This window comes from Phragmites australis, chromosome 2, assembly GCF_958298935.1.
Source record: "Phragmites australis chromosome 2, lpPhrAust1.1, whole genome shotgun sequence".
Lineage (NCBI taxonomy): Eukaryota > Viridiplantae > Streptophyta > Magnoliopsida > Poales > Poaceae > Phragmites > Phragmites australis.
In genome coordinates this window covers 33,163,295-33,174,840 of record NC_084922.1, presented here as the reverse complement: position 1 = coordinate 33,174,840, position 11,546 = coordinate 33,163,295, and the positions used below count along the sequence as shown (strand labels likewise).

The 11,546-nt window shown below is 43.4% G+C and overlaps 1 protein-coding gene across 8 annotated transcripts; it reads left to right on the top strand.

The window, feature by feature from the left end:
* Nucleotides 1–7,891: 7,891 nt before the first annotated feature.
* LOC133908440 (splicing factor U2af small subunit B-like) lies at nt 7,892–11,097 on the top strand. 8 transcript variants are annotated; one of them, XM_062350474.1, is made up of 4 exons: nt 7,892–8,142; nt 9,133–9,203; nt 9,577–9,629; nt 9,932–11,097. In XM_062350474.1, exon 4 carries the CDS (start codon nt 9,961–9,963, stop codon nt 10,801–10,803), a length of 843 nt encoding a protein of 280 aa, XP_062206458.1. In that variant the 5' UTR covers nt 7,892–8,142; nt 9,133–9,203; nt 9,577–9,629; nt 9,932–9,960; the 3' UTR covers nt 10,804–11,097. The 8 variants fall into 8 exon arrangements, with proteins under 8 accessions (XP_062206458.1, XP_062206459.1, XP_062206461.1 ...); XM_062350475.1 differs by lacking the exon at nt 9,133–9,203; XM_062350477.1 differs by lacking the exon at nt 9,577–9,629.
* Nucleotides 11,098–11,546: the final 449 nt, after the last annotated feature.

Genomic DNA, 11,546 nt, shown 5'->3' with positions numbered 1-11,546 from the left:
GGCCCCTTTGCAGGAGAGTGAGACAACCATTTCATGTTCTTGGTCGGATCGGTCCAGTTATGCTCCAATCTCTGTGAGGATACATGCTCATGCTCCTACATTGCAGCAGGCCATGGGGCGTCTGGTGTCTAACACAAGTGTTGTGGATAGGTGTGGCTTGAATGGTGCTCGGGGTTCTAATAAATGTTTGCCAGATGATCGTCTGACAGCATTGCGGACCTATCCACGAGCATGTGCTTTTGTGCTTCAAATGTGGGGAACGATGGAGTCAGCAACATCAATGTGCAAATCAAGTTCAATTACATGTTGTGGAAGAAATTTGGACTTGTTGTAGGTTCCTGAAGATGTCAATTATGATGACCAGGAGAAGGCCACTTTGATGACCATATCCAAATTGGTTGTGCAGGGAGCTGAGGGACCTCGAACGGTCCAATTATGGGGAATGATTGAAAACAAAGAAGTGCTGATATTGGTGGATTTGGGAAGTTCTCACAATTTCATCAATGAGTCATTGGTAGCTCAACTACACCATGCGCAGACTGCAATTTCACCAAGTTCTGTTAGAATAGTTGATGTGGGTGTTCTTCAGTGTGATAAGGAACTCTTAGGCTGTGAGTGGTAGACTCAAGGAATCTCTTTCATTACAGATTTTTGCATTTTGAAATTGGGTTGTTATGATGCTGTCTTAGGAATGAAATGGCTTGGATAGTATGATCCGATTGTCACTGAGTGGAAATACAAACGGTTGACATTCAGTCACAAAGGATTGATGGCCTCTCTTGAGGGAGTTCTACCTAATCTTCAACATTGTCACGGTGTCTCTGGTGTTAATATGCATAAATGGGTGGAGCACAATGCAGTACATGTTCTTTTGCACCTAAGTGAAGCTTCTTCGGACTCCTCACTGACAACTGTGTTACCTAGCAATTTCCAATCTATCATCCGACAATACTCAACAGTCTTTGAAGAACCTACTCAGTTGACTCCTCACCGATCATGGGACCATATCATCCCTCTTTTACCAAGAACTAAACCTATCAGTGTTCGCCCATATCGCTATACTCTATCTCAAAAATCGAAGATTGAACAACAAGTACTGAAATGCTGAAGGCTGGCTTAATTCACCCTAGTTCGAGCCCCTTTTCCTCCCCAATGTTGTTGGTAAAAAAGAAAGACGGCTCATGGCACTTTTGTGTGGATTTTCTACACCTCAATGCTCTCACGATCAAGAACAAATACCTGCTTCTGATCATCAATGAACTGCTCGATGAACTGACTAATGCTCACTGGTTCACCAAGCTGGATCTGCGCGTGGGGTATCATCAATTCCAATGGTTGAACAAGATGAATTCAAAACGGGATTTCAGACCCATCACGATCATTATGAGTTCCAAGTCGTGTCGTTTGGTCTACGAAATGCGCCATCAACCTTTCAAACGGTGATGAATGAAATTTTGGCTCCTTTACTGCGGGTATGTGCCTTAGTCTTTATCGACGACATTCTAATCTATAGTCCTTCTTTGCATCAGCATGTGCAGGATGTTCGGGCCGTACTGGAATTGCTTCAACAACATGGTCTGAAGGTGAAATTCTCCAAGTGCACTTTTGCTACTCAGCAGATATCGTATTTGGGTCATTTGATTTCTGCAGAGGGTGTTCCATCGGGTGATAAGATTGTTGAGGTTAGCGATTGGCCACCACCAACAAATGTCAAAGATTTGAGTAATTTTTTGGGGCTAGCAGGGTATTATCGTAAGTTTGTTTGGGATTATGGACTGATTAGCAAGCCACTTATAGATTTAATGAAGAAAAATATTATTTTCGTATGGACTACAATAGAATCTGTCGCTTTCCAGGAGCTGAAGTATTGCCTCACTCATGCTCCAGTGCTAGCTTTACTGAATTTTCACAAGCGTTTTGTCATCGAAATGGACATGAGTGATAAAGGCATTATCATCATTCTTATGCAGGAGGATCATCCAATATCATTTCTGAGTAAAGCGTTGTGCATTAAGAATCAAAGTCTGTCAGTGTACGAAAAAGAATGTATAGCTCTGTTGTTGGCTATCGACCATTGGCGTCCTTACCTTTAGCATGCCAAATTTACCATTCGCATGGATCACAAGAGCTTGATTCACTTTTCTGAGCAGCGTCACCACACTCCAATCAGCTCAAGGCTTTCACTAAGTTACTGGGGCTGAATTACAATATTCAATACAAGCATGGCCAGTTTAACAAACTCGACTATTCTTTGTCACGCAAGTCACATGAGTCTTTTGCTGAACTCTATGCCACCACGGTTTGTGGTCCCGTGTGGTTAGAAGCTTTTCAAGCTAGTTATCACACAGATCCTTATACTACTTCCATTTTGACGCAAGCAGCAACACGGGGGTGGGGTTCACACTCTGAATTTCAATTGAAGGAGTGAGTGCTTCATTACAAGGGTTGTGTGTGGATTGGGGCTCATTTAGAAAACACGGTAACATATCATCGACGCTCTCCATAATAGTGCATTGGGCAGCCATCCAAAGTTTTATGCTACATATCATCGTGTGAAGCAGTTGTTCGCCTGGCACGGTATGAAAACCCACATTCATGCATCTATTGAGCAATGTGCTATATGTCAACAGGCCAAATTGGAGCATGTCGTTCCTTTGGGACTCCTTCAACCATTGCACGTTTTTGATCAAGCATGGGCAGTGGTCCAGTTGGATTTCATTGAAGGATCACCGAGGTCTGCAAATCACGATACCATTCTGGTGGTTGTGGATCATTTTTCCAAATATGCGCACTTCATTGCTCCCAAGCACCCTTTCACTGCTCTATAAATTGCCAAAGTATATATCAATCACATTTTCAAGCTCCATGGTTTGCCTCAAGAGATTGTGTCGGACCAAGATCAGATTTTCACCAGTTCTCTTTTGGCAAGAGCTGTTCCGGTTGTCTCATACTCAACTGCGCTTAAGCTCTTCATATCATCTGCAAACAGATGGGCAAACGGAACACATCAAACAATGTCTTGAAGGGTATTTGTGTTGTGTTGTTTATGCATGTCCAGGCAATTGGTTCCATTGACTACCACACGCCGAATACTAGTACAACACTTCCTATCATACCTCTTTGAAGCTGACCCCTTTTGAAGTGTTATACGACAGGAAGCCTCATGACTTCGGCATTGTTCAGTTAGAAGAAGCCTATGTTCCTGACTTGATCACTTGGCTGAAGGAGTGCGAGGTGATGAACTTTTTACTCCAGCAACAATTAAAGAGCGCACAACAATACATGAAGCACGAGGCGGATAAACATCGCACTGAATAGGTGTTTGCGGTGGGCAACAAAGTGTATCTGAAGTTACAGCCTTACATCCAGTAGTCTGTGTCTCAACATTCTGATAAAAAAATTATCCTTTCGTTACTATGGACCCTATGAGATTGTGGAGTGTGTGGGAAATATTGCTTACAAACTAAAGTTGCCTGAGGATTCACTGATCCATCCGGTTGTGCATGTTTCTCAGCTCAAATGTACGGTGAGTTCTTATATATCAGTGAGTTCAGCTTTACCCCCCCCCCTCCCCACCATCTGTCTTGCAGGCGAGTGAAGTGCCAGATCACCTCTTGGACCACAAGCTGGTGAAGAAAGGTGCAACTACCGTTTCAAGGATTCTGGTGCAATGGTGTGGTCATCCACCAAATATGGCCACCTAGGAAGATGCTGCCATTCTGCATCGTCGGTTTCCTTATTTTTTGGCTTGGGGCTGTGAGGAACCGTCCAAACAGTATTCTAATTAATTATCAAGAGGATCATTATTCATAATCCAACCTCGACGATTAACCCGAATACCATTCCGGTAGTCCCGGCACGTGTTTTGTGTCCAAGGATCGGAACACATGCCTCCAACATAGTACATCACAACATAGCTTAATAAAGAGCAAGTAATAAATATTTATATAAAAAATTAAGCATGCAACTGATTCCAACGATTTATAACCAAAGTGAGCTAGGAGGAGACAAAAACCCCTCAACTCCTAACTATCCAAAGATCTATGCATTGGAAAGAATAAACTAGACAACAAAAGAGAATAGAGTCACATGCCCTTAGGCTCCACTCCAAAAGCTCGAGCTTCGGAGTAGGATGCACTACTCCTGTCCACCACCCTGATCGGCAGGCACAAAGTAGCTGAACACCGCCCCCTCCTCAGCGGCCGGAGTACCTGCAACAACTTAAGGGTAGCACCCTGAGTATGAAGGTACTCGCAAGACTTACACAATATGGGTATATAATATCCCGACTCTAAGGATTATGCATTGAGCTGTTAGCAAGAATATAAATATGCGGTTAAGTTAATTAAAGTAGTAAGCAACCTAGACATATGTGTGAGCAACTAATTTAACCAACATATATGAAATTACCCTGCAACTAACAACTGATCATATAAAACTGTAACCACAATAGTATCAATGTATAACAAGTGCCATCCCGATCACTTCCCACATATTCGAACCACAAACCACGTATCCGAAACTCTACGACCGATGCAAATAAGCAATAGCATGCTCATGACCGAGAGCGCGGCAGTTCAAACTGTTTATACACCCTGCAAGGGATACTCCTGGACCCACACGACTCGGAGACCATACGGCTTGTGCCACCCGCTAAAGTGCACACAAGGGAGTACCCGTGTCAACCTTTCCCAACCAACCCCAACTGTGTGTGGCATGCATCGCTCGGCGCGGTGGTACTAGAACTACTCCCGGAGCAAACTAGTACCACTTACAAGTCTGTCCGCTCACACCGTCGATGTTCAGGCCCCACAAAGCCACAGCTGCGAAGGTATTCAGCTCATCTTACCATTAGATCAGCATGTGGTGAGTAAGGTAAGTGCTAAAGCCAACTACACCGACAATCGGTGCTTAACCGACGCAAAACGGTATATGGTGTCCGATTTCCTCTACCGACCTACCCAGGGGAACTCCACATCCGGGCAAGACAAACACCTCCTAGCACTGCTCACACCTCACCTCATACTCACCACTCGGCAAACCAACACCAACAACCCAACACGGTAACCATTGTGAAAGTAATTTAACCTATAGCTCGCAAACGATGGGACGTTTCACCACTCGACTTCTATCGAGGACCTATGCATTTCTAAGCATCTCGCATCACTTTCAAGTTAGACCTTATCATGAATAAACCCAGGTTACAAGGATATAGATCAATAATAATTCAAGATAGAGATAATACAATCAACATAGGTTCTACCTATAAAAACCCAACATCGACTTCCTATACATGCAAACCTATACATAAGCATAATTTATCAATATTTAGACTTTATTCAATTCAACTGACAGGGTTCAATGTGATAGATGCTTGCCTTGATGCACTAGCTCACAAAGGTGGGGTACCTCCGGATCGCCCTCACTCGCCGGGATCGTCGGCTCGACGATCTCTAAAAAGAATAACGCGTGCAATGCCATGAGTATAGATGGAATGCAACAATGCATGTCATAAGATGCGCAAAACATGTTAAAACTGTAAACATGCAAACTAGAACAAAATTGGGACTCAAACCAATTTGAAAAGTTGCCGAAAGTGCAGAACCTCCGGAGAATTCTCCGGAACCTCCAGACATATGCGGACTATCCGCAAAATTATGCGGAACATCCGGACATTGCGTAACTTAGGCAAACTTTGGACTATCCGGAGAATTCTCCGAATACTCCGGACATATGCGGACCCTCCAGACTTTTGTCCGGACACTCCGGACCTGAGCTGAAAATATGTTTTCGATGATTCGTCGATCGATTTAACTCCAAACTTGAATCTATGCTACATACTCCCGCGCATATACCATACCAAGGGTTCTAGACTAACTTTGTAGCTTAAGCCCAAGAAAATCTTGAATACAATTCAAATTGCCATTTTCCCAGAAAGTACGGACCCTCCATACTTTGATGCGGAACCTCCGCATTTGTGCGAACTATCCGCACTTTTATGCGGATACTCCGCACTGCCCAGAACTTCTCTGATTTTAGGGAAAAATTTGCCAAATCGAATTGCGATCTTTTCCAACTAAATAGGAACATGTTTGAGATGGTTTATGGAGTCTAGAATTCACTCATCAACCTAGCAACTCGATTCCTAACTCAAATCTCATCTAAATCCTCATTTTGATCCAAAAACTTCAAAACTCATGAACTTTGCTAAAACTCGAAATCGATCCACCAAATCATGAATTCTTACCATGGGGAGCCTAAGTGACGTACTCAAGATACTTGTCGAGTTGGGTGACCGCCGAGGAATGGAGGAAATAGAGGAAAATCGAAGAACTCTGGTGTTCCTTGTGCTTCAACCAAGAACACCAAAAGACATCAAATCCAGCTCGAATCTTTCGAGAAAACAAAAATGAATTGGATGGATGAGTAGCTTATGAGCTCTAAAATGCAATGGTACCACATGCATACCTTCAATCCTTCTCTTGAGCTTGGATTTTGGAAGAAATGGAGAGAGGGAGTGAGAGCTTGAGTGGGAGGGGGAGCTCCTCCTTGTGGCTGGTTGAGCACAGGAGTGAGGGTGGGAGCAAGTGGGAGAGAGAGAGAGCAGGTGGGGGCTGTCCACTTGAGTGGTTGGAGGGTGGGGCCACATATGGGGCCCACAAATTAGTTAAAAGGGTCTATTTTCGCTGCGAATTCAATCATTTTCTCTTCCGAATTTCTTTCTCTCATCCAAATGATTTCAAATAAATTGTATTAGTATTCCGAATTATAATTACGCAAAATTAAACATAATGCTTAAAAAGCATGATTATGCTTAATTGCGTGATTAAGAATTTGGGACGTGACAGAGAACAAGCTGAATTTGAAGGGGAGGAGAATGTCATGACCACAGGATAAGGCATGGAACTGATAACACGCGTGGGAGTGTGTTAGCTATGGCCCTCAGGGTCATACCTGTAGGAGGAGTAATGTTGGGTTCCATTGGTCTGGGAGAGTGTTGGGCGTGCATTGTATGCGTGGTGTGAACTTGGAACAGGCTGACGTGTATATAAGCCAGCAAGCGATCAAACGCTAGAACCATGGATGAACTAAGATGATTAGAGATGTCACGTTGGCGTGGTCCTCCACCGGAATTATTCTCTCTCTCTCTCTCTCTCTCTGATCTCTTCTTCCAATTCCTCTTATTTCTCTGAGCTCATCTACCTATCGCCGGAGGTCTGTTACACTAATTGTGAACGTTTCAGGAAAATTATCTCGTGAAGGCCCAAACACTTGCATAGGAATGTTTATACTTGACTGTTTATCACTGATGTGTGTTTGAGTATCATCCTATTTTATGAGTTAGAACTTAGGACAGGTAAAATACAAAGACGCTTATACATATATTTTAAAAGAGAGAGAAAAATATGACATCATCATGCAACTATACAAGAGCTCAAACCTACAATGGGAATAATTATTTTAGGGATGCTTAAATAGCTAGATAAAGTTACATGATGTTTAAGCGTTTGTTTGGCTACATCGCACATGTAACCAAAATGAATAATTTTAGTTTTTACGAAAATGAGGCATGTTTGGTTGGTGTCTAACTTTGCCATAACTAATGTTAAGCTAAGTGTGACTGTCATAAAAAACGTGTTGAAGAAAATAGACATCACACTCGTGGAAAAGTTGGATAAAAAATGAGTCTATAACATATAAAACAGAAAACCAGAAAAATTAATAAATCATAATTATAACATTGAATCAAACTACTACTAACAATGTATATAGCATACGCATGGTGAGATGTGCTGGCAACCAAACAGGCCCGACAAACACCTAACCCACAAGCCCACAAGCTAATTGTGAACCAGGCCCACAAGCCTTCTTTTTGCCAGCCCGAACTGCCCTAGAGCTGCCATGCGTACTCGACTATTCGTTATCGTTCCCTAATCGCCTTTCGCAGGCTCTCCACCTCCCTCCCCGCCGCGCCGCGCCGCCGCCGAACACGCCTGGGTACAGAATCCCAGATCCAGGCATCCTTCCCCACCCACAGCCACGCCCCTCTTCCTCCTCCCGCAGGCGTCCTCACCCCCCCCCCCCCGGACTGTCTAGGAGCGGAGATCCATCCCGACCTGTGTCGATTTCTTGTTTTTCTCGGTGAGGAAACCCTAGCTTGCCTGGACGGGTCGGTCATTATGTTGTGCACAATCGTTTGTTTGGGATGCAATTCAGCTTGTTGCGGATTTGTTTGCTGCGTGGTGTAGTATTAATCTAGGTTTACGTCGGATTCAACTGAATCTAGTCAATCGCTGCCGTTGCGAGCGCTTGCCGGCCTGCTGCTTGGAGCTGGGAACTGGTGGTGCTTGTAAGCATCGGTGGTGCCATAGGGTGTTGGAGATTCCTTGCAAGTCTTCAAATCGAATTGTAGTAAGAAAAGTGTATGAGTTTGGCTCCATCGTTGGCCTGATAGGGGAAAATTTGACTGTGAAATAGTTTTCGTTGTTGAGTGAGAAGTTCCATGTGAGATATAGTTTCAGCAGTGGAATAATGTTATGCTTGTTTTTGCTGTATTCAGCCTAATATTTCTAGTCATCTTTGAGGTGAGCTTGTTTTACCTTGCCAGTTTTGCCTGTGAGGTCTGCTGCACCGTAGTGCTGTAAGAAAACTTGCGGATGTTGCCCATTTGATCAGGGACATTTTGCAAGCTGTTGCAAGTTTTTTGTGACCTGTCCAGCAAACTTATCACTGTAGCAGTATCCCAGCTGGTTTGACTAACTATGCCGGCATCTTTCTATGTGTGATAAATATGATGCTAACATTTTTTTACCTCTTCTTTAAAAGGTGGCACCTAGCTTGCCTAGTCATTAGGCACCACCCTGCTGCCTAGGCTGCCTGATCAGTGATTAGGCGCTAGGCGCCACCCCCTATTGCCTGGTGCTTACTTTTTAGAACATTGTGTTTAGTGAGCAGGATATCTTATACCATGTTTGCATTTTTGTACAGTGGCCTGTACTTCAATGTAATTGTATACATTTTTCTTGGGATGTACTGTTTTCCCTTTACATTAGTATTCTGGGCAGCAGTAGTATATTTTATTTATTTTCCTTGTTTTACTTGTAGATTTTAATTATCTTAAATGGTGTGCAGATTAGGTTTTTAAAATGGATGAAATTAAATTCTTTGCCGGACGGATATAACAAGGCCTACCTGACAAGGAGGTGTTGTGCAAGGCGAAAAGTTGCTTTGTTTTTTTTTTCTGGCCATTTGGTCTCTTTGTAGTTGCAGGGACAGGGACAGTAAATACTTTAGTTGGGGGATATTATATCAGTATATCATCTTTATGCAGTTGCAGGGGTTGTACCTTTGGTGTTAGCTATTTGAACGGGGTGCAGATTTAGGCTAAGTAACAGACCGCAGATATTCAATAACGCTCTGCAATAGGAGAAATATCATATTCTTCTATGCCATTTACTATTGTGCTGTTGTTAATCTAATATTAACGGTTTGAGTCAGTGTGCAGATTAGGTCATGAAAAGCAGTTGGGATTAGTGTTGTTTTGCAAGAACTTGAGATTTATGTCTTGGACTGCAGGTCTTAGAGATGCTCCTTTTTGGAGCAGCTAACCTCAGTGTTCAAGTGAATGGGTAAAGTTACTGGATGCCAATCTGTTGATGATATTGAAAAAATAAATATAATCCATGAACATAGGTCGAATTAATTTAATTTGTTCCTTTTTGTCCTCTCACATGTGTTACTGCTTCACATGGAATATACTTCACTGATATTATGCAGTAACCACATTGTTCGTCAAATAAGACATTACCTTGCACCTGCTCAATACTCTAAAGATGTTGTTGGTTCACTAATTGAAGTTTGGGGGCTGTCAAATGTATCATGGAGCACTCCTCTCGTTAGAGGATAATGATCGCTAACATTTTCTCTGCAGGCTTTAGTCAGCTGGACTAATTTCGAATCATGGCGGAGCACTTGGCTTCAATATTTGGTACGGAGAAAGATAGAGTCAACTGCCCATTTTACTTCAAGATTGGGGCTTGCCGTCATGGGGATCGTTGCTCACGCCTCCATAACAGGCCAACCATCTCACCGACTATTGTGCTTGTAAACATGTATCAGCGCCCTGATATGATCACCCCTGGGGTTGATGCTCAAGGCCAGCCAATAGATCCCCGCAAAATGCAGGAGCATTTTGAAGATTTTTATGAGGACATCTTTGAGGAACTGAGCAAGTTTGGTGAGCTTGAGAACCTCAATGTCTGCGATAACCTTGCTGATCACATGATAGGCAATGTTTATGTCCAGTTTAGGGAGGAAGATCAGGCAGCTGCAGCTCATACAGCCTTTCAGGGCCGCTTTTACTCCGGCCGCCCAATTGTTGTTGACTTCTCCCCTGTGACTGATTTCCGTGAAGCTACCTGCAGGCAGTATGAGGAGAATAGCTGCAACCGCGGTGGATATTGCAATTTCATGCATGTGAAGCAGATTGGTAAGGATCTGAGGAAAAAACTCTTTGGGCATTCAAGGAGGCCACACAGGGGAAGGAGCCGCAGCCCAAGCCCGCATCACAGGAGAGAGCGTCGTGACCGTGATGGCTACCGTGGCCGTGATGATTACCGTGGTGGTGGTGGTGGTGGGCGTAGGGGTGGAAGCAGCAGGCATGAAAGGTACGATGATGGAGGAAGACGCAGGCATGGTGGCAGCTCTCCCAGGCGTGCAAGAAGCCCGGTCAGGGAGAACAGTGAGGAGCGCAGAGCTAAGATCGAGCAGTGGAACCGTGAAAGGGAGGAAAAGCAAGGGTGAGCCCCTCCTTCGAGGTAGGCAAGGCAGGCATTATCCGTTAAGTTGTCAGGTCGTTTTGCTGGCACCGTTCTATGCTATGTGTGGGAGTTTGCTATTTTGTCAGGACTGTGTTCGACTCTGGTAATTTGTAGGCTAAGGATTCCAATGTATTTCACAGCATGAGACTGAAACCGTCGTTTGTGTGTTGCCAAATAACTTTTTGTAAGGCTGTTGTGCATTTCACACCATAGAACCGTGCTTTATGCGGTGATTCTTTATTTTTGAGAAACGGAAGTACCTTGATTTTGATTTGTATGTGACGAGTTATTGATAATAAATTAATGTGTCTTGAAATTTATTAGTATGTGTTTGTGGATATTTGTTCTTGTTCATATTTAACTCGAGTTAGCGATGTTTGAAATTGGTGAATTCTTCTCTGTACGCAATGAAAGTTCTGGAGTGGATATTGGATGTTTATGTGTTTATCAGAAGTTTTATTGTGAGCAGTGTATATTTGTTAGATTATTTTTTGCAGAGAGTGATTTTTCGAACGAATTTGGAGATCAATACACCGGAAGGTCCGGTGAGTGTGGTGGCTACACCGGAGGGTAGCACTAGAGTATTTTAGTGCTGAAGCAGAAATGAAAGTAAATACCGGATGGTCCGGTGATAAATTTTGAAAGCGTCGAAGTATTTTTTACAAAGGAGATTTTTGGTGTCAAGTTTGATTATGTATGCCGGATAGTCCGGTGCTTAGATTGTGA